This window comes from Hippocampus comes, unplaced genomic scaffold (genome assembly GCF_001891065.2).
Source record: "Hippocampus comes isolate QL1 unplaced genomic scaffold, H_comes_QL1_v1.1 scaffold85, whole genome shotgun sequence".
NCBI lineage: Eukaryota > Metazoa > Chordata > Actinopteri > Syngnathiformes > Syngnathidae > Hippocampus > Hippocampus comes.
The window spans coordinates 3,293,009-3,318,152 of NW_017805540.1; the positions used below are offsets into that span (position 1 = coordinate 3,293,009).

The window sequence follows — 25,144 nt, forward strand, 5'->3', positions numbered from 1 at the left end:
CATAGCCAAATAACAGTCTATTGCAAGATAAACACTGCACTGCACTGATGCATGACCTTTGCATAAAGTTTCCATGAACGGTGTGTGTGTGTGTGTGTGTGTGTGTGTGTGTGTGTGTGTGTGTGTGTGTGTGTGTGTGTGTGTGCGCGCGTGTGTCTGTGTGTCTGCATGCGCGTGTCCATCAAGGATGATGATGGACTTCGGGATATTTTTTTGATTTGAAAAAGCGCTGTTGTAGAGTTAGCCGCCAGCATTTATCCATGTTCTCAACACTACACTGCTTCCGCACGTCACCTCGCCAAGTACCATCGCCCTAGGATCGCCATACAACACCCAACACCCACTCACACTGTGTTCGACAAAGATCTGATCAAAGCCACTCCTGCCATTCCCACAGTCTCGATAGTGACTTAAGGGTTGGACGCAAAGCCCTTTATGAATATTTTTTTAATATAAAACACCCTAAAAATGTATTTATACATTTTGGCACTAAATGATTGGGTTTTTACAAATGAACACACCCCACCTGTCGATCTCATGAAGCTGCTGTGTGGTGTTCTTACCTTCAGGAGACTCCTCCTGCACATACGTCCCTGTCAAGTAGCGGTGGACTAAGGCCGACTTGCCGCTGGACAGATTCCCCACAATTCCCTGCAAAAGCAATAAGAAGACAAATGGAAATGAGCGAGAGACGATCACACAGGCTTCAAAGCTCTTTTGTTACATTTCAACTCATGGCAGCCAGGCACAGTGCAAATGAATCACATTACTGAGCCTTGCAATAACAATCAAAAGAACTCAGCAAACGTGTGGAAAGATGAGGAAATGATATCATGATGAGGTTCTCACATTTTCTCAGAACGTGGTAGGGAGTTACAGGCACATGGATGCCATACACATACACATACACATACATCAAGATCTGGGCTGGGTAATTTACTGTACATTGTGTCATTTTCTTAAGTTGGGAACAAAAGACAGGAACATTCTAAATTTCAGAAGTATGACATACTGTCACTAGCCGTGACCTCTTCTAGCCAGAAGCTGAGCTGCACTGCTTTTGTTTCCAGAGACGTGGCAAGAGCTGAATCCATGAGCTATTACATGCCCTAAACTGCTATTGGTACATGACAATATGAACCGAGCGCTGTTGTCAGAAGTGAACACTGAGATAAAATGCAAACATCTTGTAATAAAAAGTTAAAATACAATCGAATTGTACTGAACCAATGCACTGTATTAGAGTGGGAAAAAATAAGTTTAAGCCACTGTAACATCATGCATGGATGGAACATTTAATTCAGCGATTCTTTTGCATACCATTAGGGGTAACAGGTGTAAATATAACTCCTCAACTCACTTCAATATTCCTTTGGCACCAAAATGCCACAAGATGGTGGCAAAGTAATCGTTTTAATTTTTTGGAGGGGGGGACCGTGTACATAAGGATGAGGTGACATTTTCAGCAAAAAAAGGAACCAAAAGAAAACCGCAAGGTGCATTCATTAATGCCGAACACAAATATGTGGTTGTATTTATTACTATAGTTGTTGTTTTATTTACTGTACAGTAGTTGCAATGCAGGAGTTGTTATCGTGATGGCACATTACATGATAATCGTATGTATAGTAAGCTAAATTGCACTCTCCTGTAATTATAATTTCTCTTTATGTTGTGCACGTAATCACTGAGCTCTTAATCATCAGCAGAGCTGGGCAACTTAATTACAGCAACCAAAAAAATGCAGTCATTAATTGCATAAAACGAAAGTCCACCCATTCTATTCGCTGCTGCAAAATTAAAAGCAGCTGCAGCCTGCGGATAAGATCATCAAAGTAAAACGTCGAGCTCAGCTCGGATCACAGTGGGATGTAAAGGAGCGTATTTGTACACGTGTTTGTTTAAGAGCTTCTTGGGAGAAGCACGAGCAAGAAAGTCACTTCGCATCCGTGTGATTGGTTACAGGCTTTGCGGCGTTTCCTTCCGCCGGTGTGGAGGGGTTTGAGAAGAAGAAAAAAAAAAAAAACGCTTTCAAGGGTGGTAAAGTCTGGTCAGAACAAAACAGGGCTACGACATACCTCATCTCCATCCCCCTCCTCCTCCTGAGGTCATTAGTGGGTGCTAAAGTCAGGTATGGTTCCAATTATAAAGGGCACATGACAGGCAATCTGCATCTGATATTCCCCGGCACAACTTCAGAGTTCTCTGTACGAGTGTGTGAGTAAGCTAGCAAAACATGTAGGCCGTGTGCTGTGAAAATAATGAGTCAACTCTGAAAGGCTACCACCACCGCCACGCCACCTTCACGCCACAGAAATGCTGCCTCAGCGCTGTCTCCATTCGGAGACGCTTCCAGTTGGAGTACTGTGGAACATTTAAGTTGTTTGGATTTGGAGACTATTTTTAAGAATGGCCGGTTTTTCTTTTTCATTTTTAACCAGTTCAGAGTGTAAAGTGCTGCCCCCACGAGCACCATAGGCACAGCACCATTAGAGGGTATGCAGTTGCTCACTTGCAAGACAAGACCTGTCCCGCAAAACTTCAGTAAGACATGAAATGGGATTTGTAAAGCAATGGCTCCCAGGTGGTTGTAGAATAGATTTTAAAATTCGGTTTCTGGTCTCTTAATTGATGGAATGGTCTAAATCAGGGGTGCCCAAACTTTTTTGATCGAAGATCTACTTTTCGATCAACCAACCTCCCGGGATCGACCCATTACCGCGCAAACGCCCGCACATACACACGCACGCCATGATGAGGAACAGCCTGACGTGGAGGCATGTGAGGCACTTTGGCAGCCTGTTAACTATCGTAGCTCATGTGTACCGTTTGAAAATGCTTCCCTCGGCCCTCCAGATTCCTATTCTTTGCCCATGCCCTTGGTGAATTGTACACAAAACAAACTCTGAATGAGAATAACGATAATGCTAAAAGATTAGCGCAACAGCTCCGATCACAAGCTGCAATTGCAGACTGCGGAGCGCTAACAACTTCCGGTGACGCAGGTCATCCGCCACCGTAGGTTAAAGATTTACCTGCTTTATATTATTTTATTTTTTTAATACTTTTGTGAAAATGAGACTGATAGGAAGATTAGGGTGCAGTGTACATTAACACAAAAAATATATTACTAACATGCACAAAGACACACATATGGCTGTTTGTTTTTTTCTCCTCTACACCCCTCGCGATCGACTTGGGACCTGTCCGCAAGCTACCGGTCGATCGCGATCGACGTAATGGGCACCCCTAGTCTAGATACTCAATACATTAAGGGGATGAGGTTTTCAGACTCAGGTCAAGGTCAGGTTTCCAACCAAACATGATGAAGTGGCATTTAGCTGTTATGCTGCAAGCAAATGGAAAAAGTTGCCAGCGAAAGTGAAGTCATTCCCAAGTATGAATGCTTGCAAATCCAACTAAAAAACTATGCCCCCCCCTCCCTAATTCCTTTGATTAAGGTATTTTAAGCATTTTAAAAATAAATTTAATTCTATGGTCTTTTAGTAACTTCAGAAATCAACTTTTCATTTCTTTCCTTTGTAGATGTCTTTAAATCTTTTAGTTGCAAATGTGCTTAAATGTTGTCAATATCCGTTCTTTTAGTAATTTTAATCAGCTACATTTTTTTCGCTGCTCTGCGAATGTCTTCAGTTGTTCAGTTTGTTAATGCTTTTAGAAGTTGTGATTTCGGTTGTGTGAATGAAGCACACTGAGTTGCCTTGCGGATGAAAGGTGCTGTAATAATGAAGTCACCTCGCCTTGCCTAAAGCCTTAATCCTACAGGTTATTTAGCAAAAGCATGTCACAGACAAGTTATTAAGACACTTGGGAACTATTTGAAATTGTTCAAAAAAAAAAATACCTAAAAAAAGCATAATATCTCCAGGAGATTGATCTTCAGAGTTTTACTCTTTTTAAGAGTCAAAGGGAAGGGAGAAAAGGCTAAAGCTGAAAAAAAAAAAAAAAAAAAAAAAACAACAAAGCGATTCATCTCTTGCTTAAAAAGAAATTGCCGGCGTTCGTCTGATGTCTTATCAGCATGAACTTTTGCTTCATCTTTGAAAGTTGTGCAGCAAATGATTGCTTTTTTTTCTCAGAGGTTTAATTGTGTCTTTGCTGAACAAACCCCCGTGTGGACGCAGCCAATTAACACCAGGAGAACAAGGGAGCTGCCTTTTAAGTCTTCATGGTGCCAAGAATGGAAGTGCTCCATCAACCGCAAAGCCTATCTTCTATTGGTCGACTTGTGGATATTCACTGTGCATTTTGGGAGCCCGAAGGGTGGAAACTATAGCCAGAAGGCGCCACTCATTCAGCACCAAAACTGTCACTCATCCCACCGTGTGTTTCCATGGAAACACATTCATTAAAAAAAATGAAAAAAAAATAAAAAATGTCCAGCTAATCATCAAGTAAATGTCAAATAAAATCCTTTCAATGTTCCCAGAGAAACATAAGCATTACGCTTATTAACTCCAGGATCACACTGACGAGAATTATTTTTATTAATATTTATTTATTGTTTGTTTTTTTTTTTTCATTAACAATTGTAATTTGGTGCTGACTTCGGGGTCCTCAGGAGGAGAGCGATTTTACTCACCACTTTCAGTTCTGGCACAGACCGGCTCAGCGTCCATTCTTGGCTGTTGACAAAAGAGTCTGAAATGAGAAGGACAAAAGAATTGAGAAATGACAGCTCATTATCCACACTTGTCATTTATCTGTAACATTTTCACCTGTATTAAGCAATCAGGTGCACTCGTGTTTTTAATTAACAGCTTTATTTGACATACAAACTGAAGTGAAATCCAAGAATAAAACATTAATTTTGGGGAAAAAAAAATAGAGCTTTTTCTTCAACAAAGATCACAACCCAAACAATTTTACCTGTTTTAATTGTTAGCATTCCAACTTTATTCACTTAAAATAACTAGTTTTCTGAATTGAAATCCCATCTTGATCAATTTTAGAACAAAGTCATGACACTTATTTTATCAACATATAATAACAGGGTGTGACATTAATGGTGGCCCGATGGCCCTGGGCCACTATGGCACTGTGTCAGGACACCACGTAACTTACGGATGTTGCACCGACTGGGGCCAGAAGAGATTTCAGAAATAATATGATGATATCTGCACACCCTTGCTTTTGTACACGCGAAACAACTAAGTACAGAGAAATAACATTTACTTAAAGTCTTAAACCATTAAAGGACATTAAATATTAAATAATCACTGAAAGTTATAATATCATGAATATATGGGCCAGTACGGCTTCTGACAGGGTAACCGCAACGTGGCTCATGTCGGACCCTGAATAAAAAATCTCACACATGCGTCTCCCTCCCAAAAACTTCACAAAATGGTTTGGGGCATAATATTTCACACTACTGCACATACTTAATTAATACTTCAATATTATCAAATTAATAATTTCCCTAGTACTATTAATACTATTTGCATCATATACAAAATCACAAACTAAAACATGAAATTACAGGTTTTTTTTCTCACCCAAAATGTTTTCTATCCATCAATTTTTTTGTCTTCAAATTATAACTATTTACTTAAAAATGTGCATTTTTTGTGATCTCTCCTCTCGACTTGATTGAAAAAAGAAGAAGGGGAAAAAAAGACATTACGTGAATGACTTTTATCTGCAAATCTTACATAACATTAAAGAGTGAGTCAATGATGTTATTGTTCATCAGCTGATGTGACTGCCTTGTCACAAGTTGAGCTACAACAATCTGCAATCTGCGACAATATTACCAAAATGACTCCATCAGGCTGATAGTCCTTGGGACGGAACACACATCTTAGATACTTTGTAAACCAGGTGGCTTTATTGCGGAAAAAAAAAAAAAAAGAAAGAAAAAAAAAGGAAAAAAAAGCTTGGTTTAGTGAACGAACCACTCAACAAAAGTTCAAAGAAATTCTATAAATATCTCAATTAGAATACTTGCAATGAGGAAAAAAAATAGTACATTGTAACACAGAGGTGTCAAACTCAAGGCCCCGGAGCCAGATCTGGCCCGGCATCATCATTTTATGTGGCCCGCGAAAGCAAATCAAACATGTCAACTTCCATGATGCTAGCTAAAATCTCTACCAAAATACTACAGCTCTCTCGAAACTTGTATGAAAGCTTTTAACACACACACACACACACACACACACACACACACACACACACACACACACACACACACACACACACACACACACACACAAATAAATCAACATTATTTTGTAAAAGTGCAATTAATGTTGAGTATTTCTTAGTTTAATTGCTACTTTTCTTGACAAAGTACAACTACCCTGTTCACATTCAAGTGTGACTTTTTCTCCAGAAATGATTCATCTCCCATTATGTGCCTGAGGACAGAATTTACGTCATATGACACTTTTACTCCAACGGAATGGAAGAAAAAAAAAGCCAACAAAAAAAAAAAAAACAATGACTATCATATAATAAAGACTAAAGTCATAAATTTCTCAAAAAATAAAACTTCCTTCTCTGAAGATCACAGCCTTCTTCCTTCCTAAAATGACCACTTTCTTCTCATAAGATTCAAATATTTTTCAACAGAGATGGTTTTTGAATGATTACAACTTCTTCAACGGAAGTGTCTTTTTCCTTTTTAAAAAATCCGTCTAATTATATTAATTATTCTCATTAAAATTTGGGTGCAACACAGTTGTATTCTGGTTAGCATGTCCGCTTCACAGTTGAGAGGTACAGGGTTCGAATCCGGCTCTCCCAGTGCCTGCGTAGGTTCTCTCCGGGTATTCCGGGCTTCCTCCCACATTTCAAAAACATGCATGGCAGGTTAATGGAACACTCTAAATTGTCACTCGGTGTGAGTGTGAGTGCGGATGGTTGTTGGTCTGTGTGCCCTGCGATTGGCTGACAACCGGTTCAGGATGTACCCCGTCTGCTGCCCGCCGACAGCTGGGTTAGGCTCTAGCATGCCGTGCGACCCTTGTGAGGATAAGCCGATCCGAAAATGGATGGATGGATCATATAATTTGACTATTCTTGTTAAAAACAAAAAAAGGGAAAAATGCAATTGTTTTTGTCGTGTTTTCATTTTGATTGGTGTTAATTAAAAAAAGTGAGAAAATATTGTCTAAACTTAGTTTGAAGACTGAAGTAAACCCACCAGAGGGGTAAACATTTTTACAATTTTCTCTTTATGTATGTACGCTCAAGTATCACAACCCCTGTAATTAAGTGGGGAAAGGCCCTCCTCTGAGATGTTTATGAATCAAGACTTGTGTAGGCGAGTGTGTAGTCTTCATGCGACCTTTTACCCATGCAAATAGTGTATACTTTTCCTGTGTAAGTGGTGTAGTTTTACGCAGCACTTTAACATCCCCTTTTATGGCTTGAGCATGTCACGACATGCACAAGAAGAAGAGACCCGACTGGTTGGGTTTCAAACTACACGTCAATGAATGCATGTAAACACCTCTCCGATCGCCGCCAGCTCGTTTTAAAGCATTTCCTGTTAGTTGTGTGGACGACTACTTATTTGTCGAACCATTTTATCACTGGAAAAAGATCAGTGCTGTCCTTGCAGCTCGCAGAACGACCAGGCACTAAAAACAAGGCCTAATTGAATCCATGTGCTCCACTTACCTCACCCATAAAGAATGAGCATCCCCAAATGACTATGCCCCAGAATGCCTACAAGGGTGGGGGGGAGGGTATTGCCGATTCCCCCGCGTTTGTGATGCCTTGACAGGACACCAGTGCTTTTGTCTAACAGAGAGCAGAGAGGGAAGTTTCAGCTTGTTTGCCTGCCGACTTACTGTCGACTTGCATCGAAAACGACCAGTCAGTTTCCTGGCGGATTACACTTAAAGGAAAAAAAAAATGCAAAGCCAGCAAAAATAAAAAATAAAAAAAATGGATGCATGGTGGTTTATTTTAGTGGGGGGACCTTGAAATCTATATTTTCCCCGCAACAATTTTTCCAGCCAGCGTTCCCACTTCAAATTATAGAGGGTGACTTTTAGCTAGGAATTAGTGCTTCTGCTTCCTTCGGTCGGGCATCAATGATGTTAACTGTTAGACCATCAAAAAAATAAATAAAATCAGCCAGAATGACTTGTTCTCGGCCACTTAACTCTATGAGCTTGATGGAAGTTGTCCATAGAGTGACAGAAATTACACAACATTGGATTGCAAACCCTTTCGAACAGGCGAGGAGAGTAATTTATGGGAGGACACTGAGAAAACGGACCATTTCAGCAAAATGGAGACTGTTGCCGCTCTCTCTCCTCAGTTTGGGGGAGTCTAAAACTGATTCTGATTCCGTTGGTATGCCTGACGTCAGCTGGAATGGACTCCAGCTCCGAGTGACCTTGAATGGGATAAGCGATATTGAAAATGTATGGATATTATGGATTTCTCAAGTTTATCAACAATGATTATAACGAAGGGCGGTGTAGTCCATTTTTTGGGCCGAAGTCTGCCGGAATTTGTTCTAGCTCCCCACAACCCAGAACTAGAAAGCGGGACACAAAGTGAATGAATAGATGGATGGATGGATGGATGGATGGATGGATGGATGGATGGATGGATGGATGGATGGATGGATTTATCAAACTAGGAAAGTGATCAAGATCAACATCCAAAACGTCATTTCTACATGTCTTTATATTCTCCTAAAACAATCACTTTTTCAACATTCCTCGGAAATGACAATGTCCTATCACTGGTGAGCTACAGTAGTTTGAGAACAGACCAGTAGGCTACTTATGGGGTGCTTGGTGGCCGACTTGGTTCCCCCTAATCTAGACTTCAGCTGAAGAAACAATGCCTGTAAATGGATGAAATGATCCCTTTGACCCACAAAACCCAAGGCATTCTCTCCATTTTTCATAGTTATGAGAAAATGTCAGAACGGGCTCAGTCTACTTTCCTGTTCTTACTCTTAGAAGCAATTTACAGAGCCAAGCGTCTGAGCCGTTATCTGTGTTCTGCTGAGTGCCCAAACACCAAACCGTTATCTGGAGAGCTCAGTGATAAACACAATCAGCTGAGGCCGAAGCAAACATCTCCATAGCTCTCCGCTGTTCCAATGCAGTTGCGACGATGCACGCTCGCTTCACGCTCTTAAAGCGAGCGTCTCAGACGGTGATAACTTCCACCCAGCTAAACGACACGTGACGTTTCAACCGGGAGCCCCTACTTAAATGTGCAGATGGAGTCTGGCGCTACAATGCCCCGGTTGATTGAATCAATTTGTGGGGTTCGAGGGGATTAGTGTCTGATTTAACTCCCATTTCCGCCTGCCCAAAACGGCTATTGAGCAAACTGCTGGAAAACGTGATGGAAAAACTTAAAAAGGAAAATGCCGGCTGTTGACGGAGATTAAAGATGCACAGAGGAGCACCACGGTCCTAACGTGCCTCAGTCTATCATTGACCTCTGCTAACGCAACATTTACGGAGGGAATATTTGCATTAAAAAAACAGGACCGATTTTTTTTTCTAAAAATAATCAAATAAATAACGATAAGTATGGCGGCAACAGAATATGCCTTCTTGTGCCAGGGTTTCTAACTGCTTACAGATGACACAGTATGGATCCAAAACACTTAACAGGGCGTCAACACCATGCACGTCGCACGCAAACAGCAGTGAATCCATATCACATACACAACTGCACTCAGCAGATCAATTACTGAACACAAACAAAACACCTACAAATGATGCTCATCAATAGCATTAACGAGCATGCTAACCTAATTGCGCTTCGTTCAAAACCAAGAACTCTGCTGCGTTCAGTCCACATCGAACTCAACTAATGCACGAGATTAAAAATCTCTGTCGTCATGAGTTGTTCCAATCCCGGCGAGGCAGTTTATTTTATTTAGCCGTCTAATGTAGTGGCGCAGTCATCACAATTTTGTGACTAATCACGGATTCTTAAAAAGCATGAACTGCCGATCCCAATTTTTTTTTTCCCACAACCAATAGCATACGCCTTCAATGTTCCAATTTTGTTGGAATGTAAAACACTGAACAATACCTGGCAATCAATACAAACAGATTGTTTTAATTGCACATGAAGTAGTGAGAAGACTTTTCGTCATTTCACAGCAGAAGGGGACAGTGGGTGACTTTTTCAGACCTCTGCGCAGGGAGATGAGACCGGTGGACAAGATCGGTTTTATTTTCAGAGATTGGCCGATCACCCAATCCCTCGGAAATGAAAGTAATCGTCCCAAATTCCGATCCCGGCATATCGATCAGTGCACTCCTCGTCTAATGGGCTCCAGCAAGTCAAAATAAGAACCATGCATGTTATACTTTGCAGTTTGGAGGCCCGTTCCTGCCATTTCAACACCTCAACTCCTCCCAACACTTGAATCACCCCACACTGATCACACAAACAAACGTCCACACAACGGAGAAGCTTTGTGTATCCACAGGTGGGGCGTGGGGGGTGATGGGATGTTCGGTGGGCATTGTTGGAACACCTCAAATCCCTCACTATCCCATCCCCCCCCATGCAAACCTTGCAGGGGTGTACAGGATCGTCACAAGGAAACACTTCCACTCAGGTGTGCTTAGTTGTCATGGTTTGGGGGTTTTGGGAGGGAGCGGGGGTGTTTCAGCTTTATGGATCTAATTAGGCGGCAAGCACTTTAGGCAGGTAGCGACAGGCAGCGAGTCCCACCCAGGGCAGCGAGCACTCACCAGGCGCACCTACATTCCTAACGCCTGACTGCCTCGCACTCGGGGATTAGAACGGACAAATACAGCAGGACCTGGCCGCACTCGCTGAGACGTCTCCGAGGTAACCGGTGACAACACAAAAGCAGCGGAGGACGGACGGCGGCCGACCTTAGGACGCAATTCGACAGCATAAAGTATCACCTTTGCCGGTTCAAAGGTCGACCTACCCATTGACAGTGGATACAAAACACATAAACTAGGGCACATACTGAGGCTATAGTGGAGATTTAATTGTGAAATTTTTATTGCAGCTGCCTGTTCCTTTTCGTGGAACGTAGCGAAAGTCAATATTGAGCTGGGGACAAAAAGCCTTTAGCTGCCCCTTCTACACTGAACACAAGAAGTGTACCTGAGTGCGCTTGATGACAAAATTAAGCAAAAATGTATGCATTTGACAGATTTCTTTGCAATTATTTGTCTTTATGGGATGGGAGAACCTCTCTCCAAATCTGCAATGTTTGAATCAAGGCCACAGGATTTTTCTTGTTTATTGAAGACATGTTGTTACCTCTGCCTCAGTACAATCTTTGGAGATAACCATGACCCTGGATGATTGAGAATCTCCAGACATACAGTCCTTTCTCGCCTGTTTCAATTACAGTGGTACCTCTATTTACGAACGTCTCTTCATACAAAATTTTCAAGTTACGAAACGCCTCAAAAGGGAAATTTTGCCTCTTGTTACGAAATAATTTTCAAGATACGAAAGGTAAAAATATAAGTATGGGCTGCTACTCGCAGCTCGGAGTTTCCTGAACGCAACATACTTATAGCTGCTCTGCCATTGGCTATTCCCGAGCATTATCCTGGCATAACATTGGCTTAGAAGGACTTCTACCGTATGCGTCTGTATGTCGATAGGTAGATGTGTGTTTATGCAGCATCCTCGTCATTCGCCTTTCGGGCCTTGAGGTGTTCCGATAGTTTTACGTAAATGTGAATCCCCAGAAAAACTGTTCACCAGTTGGGCGATCGCTCACTTTGCTGATGTTTGCCTTGGACATTTTCGAAGGATTGTTAAAAGACGACAAAAGCAGACGTCCTTTGCTCAGTTGTTTACAAAACGCCAGGCAAAAACCACTTCTGAGAGAGAACATGCACAAAAGAGGGCAAATAACGATGAGGACGCAGTTCAAAGTTAAATGACCATAATTTTTAAGATAAGATACGAAAACCTTTATTTGGAGAAATTCCCAATTTACAGCAGCAAAATTGTGAAAGGGGAGAAAGTAGAAGACAAAAAGTATATAAATAAATATAAATATAATATTTTATATATATATATATATATATATATAAATAAAAAAATCTAAATTGTAACATGTATTTGTTACATATTTTGATGCATTTTAATGCTTTAGAAAACATTTATGTCTGAATTTTGGGGGATTTGGAACGGATTAGGGCATTAAATGGAAAACGTGTCTCTACTTCCAAAATTTTCCAGTCAAAAAATTTCTTCCGGAACCAATTAATTTCGTAAGTAGAGGTACCACTGCACAGTGTTCGACTCAGCAGAGAAAAACACCACCTGATGGACCTGTTCCGTTTAGATCAGGGGAAGTAAGGGTACACTTCGTCGACGTTAGTGTTTACATGCAGGCAGCTAAGTGTTAACTGCCACCCAAACGCCAACTTCACTTCATTTGAACTCTATTGCACACCGAAACAGGAGCACTGATGCAGGCGCATAAACAGTTTCTCAGTTTAAGTGTGTACTACATTCGGATTGGAACTTTTTATTGTGGCTAATCAAGGTTAATGAAGAATTTTGGTTGGCTTAATCCGCATAACTGTGACTTTTCTGGGGTTAACTTGGAAAAAAAGTCACATTTTTGTACTTGTGATTATGAAACACCGGATAGCTACCTTATGGCAAAAAGTTAGCTCGCCATTGGAGTTTAAAAAAATGATCATAATCAGAGGCAAATCAAAGTGTAGATGATAATTTTGTACCATTTTAAACAAGGCAGTGTGTAATTAGTAGAATTGACAATTTCACTCTTTACCCCCCCACACCCCCCAATCCTGGTTCATGAAGAGCTTTGTAATCACGAGAGTGTTGTACAATTTCCTGCCAAAGGCAATGAGCTGGGATATGTTCACTCTCGGTCTCAACAAGTTGTTTTTTAATCAGCATCTAATAAAGGTAAATGAAACCCTGAAGAATGTCATGTGGGTTCACACAAAAGGCAATGGATAATTCTTTTTAATTTTTTTATTATTTTGTATTATGACATATTTTTGAGGGAAGCATTCACGCAAACAAAACGTTTGCATGAATGGTTTGGAAACCCTGTGGTGTGACAAGACCAAAAGTGCTGAACAGAACACTGTTAAGAGTTAACCTTTACACACCACGGCTTAATAAGCCTTCTCCACCTCTGCCCTAGTCATCTCAATTTAGCTGCATTAGCCTGCCAAGAGCATCCCTAATACAGCCACGGACTCTTAATGCGGCTAGTGTAGGCTCGTGTCTTTGAAAGGCCAACTTAGAGACTTTTCTTTGTCTGGGGCATCGAAAAAAAAAAGAGATTCATCAGCCTCAAACAACCGTGAGATCGTAAGACACCGTCATATGGATCAAACATTAAGAAACTGACTGTGAGGCAAAGTTGTAGTGGCGTAAGACAATTCATTTTGCCGTCATATGGATCAGACATTAAGAAACTGACTGTGAGGCAAAGTTGTAGTGAAGGGACGGAAATGGACCCAAAAATAGAAATTCCGAAAGCACTCCACATGTTTTTGAATGCCACCCAAACCCCAAATTCCCCATGTGTTTTTCATTTGCCTGTCCTATTTTTTTTTTCAAGTGCACTTGAGACTTTCTTTACAGCAACTGGGGGAGATGGGGGGGGGGCATGTGAATAGAGCACACTGAGTGAAGAACTAAAGTCTTGCAGGTCTTACCTTGACCTTTATGAGACTCTGTGTCTGCCAGGGTCTCTATGGCGACAGGGAGTGACTTATTATTCAGAGTCATCGCATGCTGGTCTTCGTCTTTCGATTCGCATTTGACCAGCTGCTCTTTCCTCCTGAAGCGGTTGGCTATGAGCTGCCAAATGCTGGGCTCCCCCTGAGCCGGTTTGGTCAATTTGGTCGGGCACATGGGTACCTCCATCACCTTGACCTTGCCCCTGCTGCGGTACGGAATGTACTGCATACCCCCGTCTACGACCTGCCCACCGGAAGATGGCAGAGTTCTCCCCGTGAGGTACGAGAAAGGCTGAGGAGGCATGGTGTCAGCAGTTTTGGCTTGAGAGAGTTCCCTTGTAGCCCCCTCACACGCTGGAGTCACCTTGTCCCGAGGCCGAGTCCTCCGGATGCGCATACTCAAGCTCCGTCTCAATGAGCTCAGCGTGCTTTTCGGAGCATCCGATTTGACGAACTTTAAAGCCGACTTCGCACATTTGTCACCATCGCTGTCCTTGTTCTTATCGGGAGAGCTTTTACCAAATAACCTCCAACGGAAGGCTCCTTTCAGGAAGTTTCCACCATCGTGGCCTGTGTGGCTCTGCTGCCTGCTTACGTCGTCGTCAGAGGCCCTTTTCCTGAGCTCCAGTACAGTCATACTAAGAGGCCTGGTCTTCACGCTTCTGTGGCGCTCCCTGGGGATTACCTCAGCAGGAACCGGGGCTTGGTGAACCACAACCGGATTGAGACCATCCACGACCCTCAGCTCAGCCTTTCTGGTCCTGTACAGCTGACTACCCTCCACTACGCCTGTCCTTTTCAGGGAGTTTTGCTTGCCCTGCTCCACGAGGACCGGGCCGGGGCCCGAAAGCATGCACACGCTCCTTGGCCTCCGGAGTCGAACCGGTTCGGGCTCACTTTGCTGCTCCGCCGGTTCGCCATACATGCTCATGCTCCTCCTGCCGAGTGAGGCCTCATCCTGACGGGATCTGCGCGGTACAGCCCGAGGCAGCGTGTGCCCTGTGACGGTGCCATTTCCACTAAATGACAGTATTCTGGCGTGGACACTGACGCGGTACTTGTGCGAGGTCCGGGCGTCTGTCTCGATGATCTCTGAGGAGTTACCTGAGCTCTCGGAGGGATGTCTCATAAACCCGTCACTCCTCATTTTTCTCTCCACCTCCACCTCTTCCTCCTCCTCCTCCTCATTCTCCTCCACCACCACGTCTTGGCGTAGACTTCCTGCTCTCAGGGATGGCCACCTGTCGAGGATGGGACTGTTCTCCATGATTTGGTCTCCTGGCTTGCAACCGTCCACCAGGGTGCAGGGTGTCACCCAGCCCATTCCTAGCTTGGGGACAGGGTCATATCCCTGCGTCTCCTTTAATGTTCCAGAGGTGTGGTAAGTGGTTTTCCCCTGCTGCTGATGGCCAACTGTAGCATCCGCTGTCCCACTGCTGAGGAATAGCATGGCACTGTACCCAAACTGATTCACACACTACAGACAAAAGGACTCACATGCTGCCAGGAAGTTTTGGCATTCCTCAATTTGAAGACCAAATTCCAGTTCCAGACATAATCCTTCACCTTTGACACGAGAGCAAACTTCAAACAAGTCGGAGCAGAGCCTCGCTGCCACCTGCATCCTCGTACCAGCACTTGGACGGCCGCCGCGTCCTAAAGAGACTTTGTTCTACTTGGTGGGAGTACAAACCAGAAAACTTAAGAAGAAGAAAAAAACAAAAAAACAAACAAGACTTCCACACAGTTGCCAAAGTCACGACTGCAAAAGCTGCAAAAAACAACTCATCCCTCCTCTTGGGCAAGTTGCGAACTGTGAACAGCTCTTGTTGCAAGTGCTGCAGACAAGCCCCTTTAATCTCTGTGCTGAGGGAGTGTGAGTCTCTGAACTTTCAAGCAGAGCCATGCAACCCCTAGGAACACATGGAAAACAAGGAGTGGAACCCACAAGACCCCGTGGCTCTTTCCTCAGAGCTGCTGATCCTCCAGCAACTCTCGGAAACATGAATAGACAAACATGGAATTGGGAGCTGATTAAACACACACACACACACACACATTAAACACACACACACACACACACACACACACACACACACACACACACACACACACACACACACACACTGCTGGAATAAACAAAGGCTACAATCTGAATCAGCAGCGAAAGGAGACCGTGTTCCGGCCATATGCAGCAACACAACATGGGGGGGATACTTTGGCATTTTTAAAAGGATATAAAGGGACACAGATACAAAGACACAGGCATGTTGTCATTCTTTCATATTTCGGCAGTTCAGTCAGAAGAAATTGTTTAGCTACAACTGCACAGACTCGTATACACATGTAGTTGGTGCCACTACATAGCCCACACACTGCGTGGGAAGCGAAGAAGCTATTTTTTGGTGGGGAAATGTTCTGTTTTCTCCACAGAACTGCTCATTTCAATATCATAAAACATTAAAATCAACAATATGGGGGGGGGGACTATTAGAAGTAGAAGTTAGAAGTAGCACAGTGTAATGTTTGATGATCTATTAATCAAACCAGGTGGAGTTTTGCACAAAAAGAGTCAACATTTGCGTGAAACTGGCAGTGTGGTTGAAGCAGGAGCACTGCCCCCTTGTGACCAGAAAGAGACAATCTAATGGCATCACTGGAGCAAGCTGACTGAAATCTCACCCTTTCCTCCAAATGATGACAAAATGGCAAGAGCTAGCAAAAAAGCAAAATAAGTCATATTTACACTGCCTGTAAAGGTCTGCATTTTACAGAGAATGTGGGTAAGAAATGATCCAGCACTTGTGCTAGCAATGCAAGCAGTATCTGAAGCAGAAGGTATTCCACAATACTACAAGAGTTGTGCATAATTTATCACCTCACACTTATTCCTCCCATCCTGTGTGTTGAAATCGATTGTGGACAAATATTATGTTTATATGTCACAGCAGACACTGGCATTGATGTGATCAATGATCAACTTATCTTTAATGGAAGAATCCAGCAAAAAACAAAGCACTAATGAACAAGGGTGTGTTGGGCTGATTTTAGAGAAAATGGCACGATGAACTCAGATTGACCTAATTAAAATTATTAGAATGTCTATGCAGCCGTTTTCTATAGTGGTTGTCCTAATTTGGAGTATGGGAGAGATGGAGCCTATCGCAGGTTGGGTACAACCTGGACTGGTTGTCAGTCAATCGCAGGGCACACAGAGACGAACAACCATCTACGCTCACTTTCACACCTAGTGACAATTTAGTGTTCCATTAATTTGCCAAGCATGTTTTTGGAATGTGGGAGGACGCCGGAATACCCAGAGAAAACCCACGCAGGCATGGGGAGAACATGCAAACTCCACGCAGGAAGACCGCAGCCGGAATCGAACCCTGCACCTCTGCACTGTGAGGCCGACGTGCTAGCCAATCAACCACCGTGCCACCATGAAACAAATAAATAAAATCGAAATCCCATTCACACATTAACAAAATTTTGAGTCTTCAGTGATGCTAACTTGCAAGAATGGAATGGGGGAGGTCGATTGTGTACCCAGAGAAAATACAAACTTCGCAGAAGAAGCACAAAATAAGAAACTCCGAACTGTGAGGCAGATGAGCTAACCACGTGCCCCATTGTGCACCAGAAAATTTTAAAGGCACAAAAACAAGCACATGCAAATTATAAACGACGCTCCATGGGGTGGCGGGCAAACGTAGGACAGAACTCTGTTGTAAACCGAGAACCACCTACAAAGGTTGATGTCAACACACGATTGATTTTTTTAATAAGTGTCCACAGAAACTGTTCACATTGATCAAGTCAGTTTGGTGTTGAAAAAAGTTTGAGGGAAATCCCTCACATGCAAATTGCATCAGAGCAACACGGTGACACGCTGGCGATGATTTTGTGGGAGTTATTCACAATTAAATGTCACAGTAGGAAATCCGGTTCAACTACGTGAGCATCAAAACAACATTCCACACCGAAGTCTATTTTTTTCTTTTTTTGTTGACGTTTCAACGTGATGATTTGATTGGTGAGGTTCTGAGGAATGAGACGCTCCAGCGGCGGAGGCTTCACTACAGTAAGCGCCTTTGTGTGCTCGCTTGTGTGTTATCAGCAGACTGAATGACGACAATTAAAAACATTCCAAGAGGGTTCAAGAAGCCCGTCTTAGGTTTCGGTGCAGATTGCGCGGATGTATGCAGGCAAGGTTGGCTGAACGGACATAGTTTGTATGTAGGTCGATTTAAATGGACCAGGAAGACCTGGATGCTGATGTTGAACTGTTGTTTTATTTTGTTTTGTTTTACCTGTGTCCAGGAAGTAGGGATTGGGAATGCTGTACGGTTCGTTATCAAGCAAGGGGTCCTTTTCACTCCATTGGTGTCGATTTCGCCTTCGACTCCCAAAGCAGAGCGGCATAATCTACATCTAATCTAGTTATCATCAACATAGCCACAAAACGGAGTCACTCATTAGCTTCTTGTCCCTCAGATTCAGCGGCGGGTTACTCCTGAACTCCTTAGCAGCCACGTTGGATTCCACATAGAAGAGGCAGGGACCGTTTCGTCCTTGATGCTGCAGGTGTAATCAGCAGGGTCCCCGCGTCATGAGAAAGCCTGATTGGATTAAAGCTAATCCACTCTTCTTCTTGTCTCTGTTTGGGTCCGATCCAGGAAGAAAATGAGTGTGCTGCTACGGTCTGGCTAACTCGCCCTCCAAAACAAAGCGCAGAGCAGGTAACAGAGATTCTCTTGTCTACTTCTGTCCCGCAGCCAAACATTTCTCCCACTTGTAAGCAGGAGTACCTTGATAGCAGCTGGGCGGGTTTTCAAAAAAACTGGACCGGCGTGTTTTTTTTTTTGTTTTTTTTAACACTTCCTGAATTACCGGGCTGTCTAAACTATGCACACAATGCACGTTGGTGAGTATGTGCGTGATTGAGCATGCTCGTCATTCATCTTTGTCATTGTTTCGCCAACATGGCCGTGACCCACATGACTGAGGTGCCTTTACAACACGCTATCACCAAATGTTACATATTATCTACGTTGCACAAGAAACGGCTGAGAAGCACGTCATATTTTGCTTTGGAGGGAAGGAAATGAACAGCAACTTCAAAGTGGAAGTAAAAATAAACAATGTTTCAAAACACACACACACACACACACACACACACACACACACACACACACACACACACACGAGTGAGGAGCTTCCGACTCCTTTAAGAACAGCCACATTGCAAGGCTTTACCTGTACCAATGTAGTTATTCGTTTGATGTACATTCTTCACAATGAGCTGTATTTTAGTTTTACATGATCTTTAGCACTCTTCTATTATGTACGTGTCTACTTTCCTTCACTACATTTCCTGTTGTCATTTGTTCAAGTATTATGACACCAGAGCAAAGACAAATTACTGCTTATTTTTCAATGCAGTGTGTCCCAAAAGTCACAATGTTGTCCATTTCCTTTTTTCCATTTCATTCCAACTCTCATTCGGACAAACGTAAGACCGTTCGCATTTGACAGTTTTGGGTTTGAAGTTCCCGACTGCAGTTTAGCATAAGTTTGAGAAGCAAGTAATACAATGTATGCTATCCATGGCAAGTGTCTGGAAAAAAGGATCGGTTTCACCAAACTCCTCGGAAAGGCGTTCATGCAAAGCGAGGGAAAGTTTATCCAGAGGGCTGCGCTGGACGTCGGCACCAACAAAAATCTCAATTCTGTGGATGCCTCGGAGAGTGAGAAAGCTTTACCCGTACCGACTGCAGGTTGTTGAATGTCATAATCTTCCACTCGAAGCCTCAAAGCTTCTCAAACTGGCACTAAACTGCAGTCAGGGACAGAAAAATTTCTTGCCAGCAGAGAATTTTGCAACGCCGCTCCAATGAGCCATGGCCAGGGGAATGATATGCTTACAAAAACTGCAAAGCCTAAGCTGTCAAGTGCTGATGCTCTCACATCTGTCTGAATGATACCTGGAATGAAAAATGAAGAGGTTGTCGTGACCTTTGGGACATCCAGAACGGCTGACCAAAATAATTCAGGTCAGTTATTATTCTCTGTATGATATTTTTACTTTTTTTATGCCATGAATTAAATTTGTTAAAATTTGGGGGAATGAGAAGTAGCAATACACGATTACTATTGTAGTACTAGTAGTCTTTTTTTTTATCACTACAACTGGATGTTAAACAAAGCTTCAGTTTAACAATTACCCGACATCATACTTTTACCTACCCTGCTCACCAAAAGATTTTGAACAACTTATTGAATGTATTCAAGAAATGTAGTATATATAATGAATATGAGTCATTTGATATAAAAAGTCGAAAGAATAATGATACATATATACAAACCGAAAGGTGTATCAATAGATAAGCATAGTACACAAAAGGGTAAAAGTATTTGATGAAATTTAGATTTCTTCTTTTTCTTTGGTATTGGAAATGATCAATATACATTATTGCACAACAAGGGGTAGGACTAGATAAGTTGTATACTTCTTCCTACTCCTTTGAACATATAACTGTGATGATGTTTGTATTACTTACTTTTACTTTTATTTTCCTTTCATAATTTTTGTTTGCATTTTGTCATGTTATTGTATGTTTTATATATGTTCAATAAACAAACAAACAAACAAACAAACAGTGAGCCTGATTCCTTTATTACTGTTGACTGAAAATATATGGGCTTTCACATTTTCTGATTAACTTTAAGTAGTACAAAGGTTGTCTTCCAAAAAAAAAAAAAAAAAAAAAATCTGAAACTGAGCATAGAAAGATCACTGTGATAGGACCCGGGTAACAAAACACACCTCTTTGTGTGAAAAATGAGTGGGCTGAAACACAAGGTGCTATCTCCCAAGATGGGTTGTGCGCCTTCCAAAAGGGAAATTAAAGCTTCAACTTGTATTTCTTGTGTCGTATTCATCTTTTGATGTCAAACGAAAATGTCTTCAATGCGCAGCAGAAAGGAAATCAACCTCAGTGTGCCTATCATTTGATTTTTTTGAGGAGTGAATGTTCTGAATGGAATTTATGCTTTCAAGGGTCCTTTGACAAGATACCAAATGAATGGATTGTGTGATGTATGTTCTAAGATGAGACAATTTAAAAACTTGGACGTTCCGCTTTCCAGAACGTCAGTGTTCCACTGAGCAGATAAATAGCCTGGAGTTGCACTATAGCAGACTTGCAGTAGCTCAACTTCTTCAAGCTGACGTCATGTTGGGCTTCTTTCCACAGCAAACTATTTGAGACATGATAAGAGTCAGCTCCTTTGCTGGTTGCAGCCAAGCCGTACGCGCCATTTTCCTCCAAGTCCTTCACAACCAACCATCAATTCCACACAATCAATTCCGACTTGTACCAATGCGGTCCGTTACGTACGGCTGCGCAATCGAAGACAATCCACGACAAAGAGCTGTATCAAACCGCACACATGGCAGATAGCAGCGTGCCTTGTCGATGCGAACAGACAGGCGCCATATGCCACAACCGGCGATGTCTAGGCAGATTGTTTTTGTGACGTGTCCAAGCCACGTAAGCGAGGGCTTTACGAGCCCCCTTGTCACTACAAGGACATGAGTCATGGAGTCGTGCACATATGTCATCACTCATGGGCTTCCTGTGTGCGTAAGTACTGCATACACCCACCACATGCAGCACAAGGCGCCACTTCTCTTTCTGCCAATATGTACTTGACCACGTGCGCTCATCGTGTGACCTGGGGTATTCACCTGCACTCTATAATGGTGTCTAGAAAAACATAGTTCTAATAATATAATTGAATAGAATGTAAAGAATTAAATTGTTCGTGTGTGCTGATTAATTCATTGTGCCTCCTTTGGGTGTGCGCGACTTGGCCACCAGGCGGCTGTATAACATCATCATGCAGACAAACAAAAATGAGCTTTACTCAGCTACTGTTACTGACTCAATCCGGCAGTAATATTAGTCATTTCTTGAAGAGGATAAAAAAGACCACAGTATGCCTTTAAGTATTGATGTCTGTCTATGCATGTTGCTGCACCAGTTGTGTTCAAATATCCATTGCTTGAAGAATTATAAAGCCGCTACATACAGTACATGCTGTTTGTTCGCCCATGCATGGCTTTTAGCATGAAGATAGTGGAAGTTATTCGATTCGTTCATCTTATGAATGGATCGGTGATCAGCTTTCTTTTTTTTTTTAACTCATTGATCAGCTCCCAAATATTTTTATTTTTATTTATTAATTCATTCATTTCATTGGGACAGTGCAATAAACAGTGCAAATGCGCCGGATTGAGCATAAGTGCTAATTTTCAGCCTTAGTCCCAAGGCAGGTTTCTAAAGTGGCACAGTGAGACACATAAAACTTTAAAATCACGATGGCAGAAATAAGAACCGAATAGGTGAGACATCATAAAACTGACAATTCAAGCAGTTGCAGTACTCAATTACACGACAATAGACCAGGACAGACAAATCACTGATAGCCTCAAATCTGCTGGCCAGAAGCTCACTGGAATGGGCTGGAGTCTGGAAATACAGATAAAAAAGTTTAAAAAAGTAATGAAAAAAAATACTGATTGTGTAAAGGGAACTTTTGTTTTATGTTTGGTTTGACAGCAGACGTCAACCGAGATGGTATTAAATAGCTTGAAGCCTCTTTTTTGAGGTTTCAATCACTGTCTACCATTCCTTTGCTTGTTGTGAAGTTAGCTGAATTCGCTGCCGCTGGACATCCCTCATATGTCAATTTTTTGCCCAAAAAAGAAATTTTAAAACCGTCTGATCTTGAAAAACTTTGAAGTCGGTTATGTCGTGCCACTGCTGTATGTTGCTGCTGCATCGGCTTGATTGTTAATATTTATAAATCTGATGCGTTATTATTAACCCTTTCATGCACCCTGTAACCTGACAGCATGATAAGCTGTCCACTGCAGTAACCGCTATCCCTGAAAGGGTTAAATATGAATATATTAAAACATCAATGATTGCATCAATAGGTACGCACAAAACCATCCGTCACCTGCGTTATACAGGAATAGCAAATGTGACTCACAAGGTGCAATGTTAGAGGAACAAAACACATCTTCACTTCGTTGTTATTGATGTCACGCTTCCAATTTAGCCTCGTCGGAACACAAGAGAGGAAATCAATGTGTCTGCAGTCCCACAAATGAGAGGGAAACTGTTTGGGAGTGGGGGGTGTGGAGAGTTGACGTGTGGCAACATTGCGGCCGTCACAAGCACCCAGCGGCCTCCAATCGCAACTGATGACTCCCGGTGGCCTGGCTTGAATTGTTATGGGCACTCTAATGAGTTCCTGTATATGAGCTAGAGTATATATTCAAAAATAAATCTGCCTTTACAAATATGACGTCAATGGGCACACTCATTGTAGTTGTCATTTACAATTGTATACAGTACATCTGCACTGCATCATATGGAGAGTTTTTCCTTCATATTTTGGTGTGCTTTTATCAAGGCTTTCGTTCACTATTGTGAAGCAGATGGTACTGATCACAATTTGTCTGGCATTTTTGTTTTTGGACTCAACTTGGGTATTTTTATGTTTTTGTCAGTATACACGTCACCTTAAATTGAGAAACATTTTCAGCCAATTAATGAACTCCATCAATCTTTGAAGAACAGACATTTTGCCTTTGTGAAATGTTTTTTCTATTTATTACAGCTTAATGACCCAGTGACAAATTAATCGTTCATTCTGCAGTTCATTAGATCAGCTCAACGTTATTTATTGAGCGCAGATTCCACAGGCCTTTGTAGTTCATTACAATGTCTTTTTTATTTTGCAAATTTTGCCAAGCAACAGGCAAAACATGAGGATCTAATTTTGCCGTGTCTCATGTTTACCAGCATTTACTAGGCCAAGGCAAATATTTTATATCAGAAAAAAAAATCTCATGGTACACCCACCACAAGAAGTAGAAACACAGGTTCATTGCCATCTAGTGGGAGACCGTTTAATTTTTCTTCCTGTCAGTATATGTCACTGGCATAGACAGATGAACACAAATGTATGATTTGCTGGAAGCGTCTAATTTTGGTATTAATTAAACAAAACTGGATAACTTTGGCGCCCCACATTGGTTGAAAAGTGACCCTCTTATACCTAAGCAGATTTATCAATGAAGCTCTTGTTTTAGGGTAGCACGGCGGTTGACTGGTGAGCACGTCCGCCTCACAGTATAGAGGTCTGGAGTTCGATTCCAGGTTCCAGCCTTCCTGTGTGGAGTTTGCATGTTAACCCTGTGCCTGCGTTGGTTTTCTCTGGGTACTCCGGTTTCCTCCCACTTTCCAAAAACATGCATGGCAGGTTAATGGTACACTCTAAATTGTCCCTAGGTGTGAGTGTGAGCACGGCTGGTTGTTCGTGTATGTGTGCCCTGCGACTGGCTGGTGACCAGTTCCGGATGTACCCCGCTTACCCTCGTGAAGATAAGTGGATTAAAAAAATGGATGGATGGATGGGCTCTTGTTTTGTGTACCTAATAATATGGTTGGGGAGTGCATAATAACTCTGCAGCGTTGCAAGTGTAATTTCCCGGGAGATTGCTCTCGAAAGTATGTCAAGGTGACACGCTGGCAGACGCAAACACGCACGGCGCTCCTCCTACACCAGATCAATAATGTGTCAATCGAAAAAGCAACTATGCGAGCTGTTGTGTCATCAGACATTTTCCAAATGAAAGTAATTGAACATTTTGATTTGAATCCAGAAAAAGAAGTCATTTGCTTTCAGTTGACAGCGTTGCCTGTGTACCTGCTGAGTGATTGCGACCCAAACTGTGGTGCTTGCAGGGGAAACGTAAATGAAGAACCTGTCAAAATATGCTTTAAATATTTATAGCGCTGGGATAATTTATGACACGTAATTAGTGTAGGCAGCCGTGTGGGACTTTTCACATTTTATTTACTACTGTTCAAATCTCCGTCACATAAATAACAGTATCAAGTGGAACCTGTGATGTTGAAAAGAAATACAAAAGGGTGTTGTTGTTTTTTTTCACGATTCTACCAAAGAAGAAGACCCATGATGATAAACACATCATGGTAAAACATACCGCGACATGGCCAAGATCCAAACATCTCTGTCATGGTTGCTCAGTACAATATGGTGATGTCAATCAAGTTTAAACTTCAGCGTACAATTTTTTTATGAGCAAGGATATGATGTAAATTGGGAAATACAATTATATCCTATTACACATACCAAGGCTTCTAATTTTATTGTTGGAGAGCAGTCTTGCGACTTAATGACATAATTCGAAGAGCAACTTTCGAATTTTGTGGAGCATTTTTTTTAATCTGCCTGTATTTGAGTATTTATTCATCTTACATTTCTGCCCTGTCAATTTGAAATGTCTTTTTTGATGAGCACCTCTCTCTCTCTCTCTCTCTCTCTCTCTCTCTCTCTCTCTC

The 25,144-nt window shown here is 42.2% G+C and overlaps 1 protein-coding gene and 1 long non-coding RNA gene across 7 annotated transcripts in view; one reads left to right on the top strand and one right to left on the bottom strand.

Annotated features, from left to right (window-relative positions):
* Positions 1-25,144, bottom strand: part of agap3 (ArfGAP with GTPase domain, ankyrin repeat and PH domain 3) — a 172,964-nt gene that overhangs the window by 86,635 nt on the left and 61,185 nt on the right. For 2 of the 6 annotated variants that reach the window (XM_019879022.1, XM_019879023.1), the window contains exons 1-3: positions 13,674-15,721; positions 4,604-4,662; positions 564-651 (exon numbers count right to left, since the gene is read on the bottom strand). In XM_019879022.1, coding sequence (XP_019734581.1) covers positions 564-651; positions 4,604-4,662; positions 13,674-15,147 — 1,621 coding nt within the window. In that variant the 5' untranslated portion in view covers positions 15,148-15,721. Of the gene's footprint in view, positions 1-563; positions 652-4,603; positions 4,663-13,673; positions 15,722-18,010; positions 18,384-25,144 lie in introns of those variants that run through there. The other 4 variants (XM_019879018.1, XM_019879021.1, XM_019879017.1 and 1 more) reach the window with 4 other exon arrangements.
* Positions 18,193-18,859, top strand: LOC109521265 (uncharacterized). The gene is made up of 2 exons (XR_002169320.1): positions 18,193-18,284; positions 18,377-18,859. It is a non-coding gene; the product is annotated as an uncharacterized LOC109521265 (long non-coding RNA).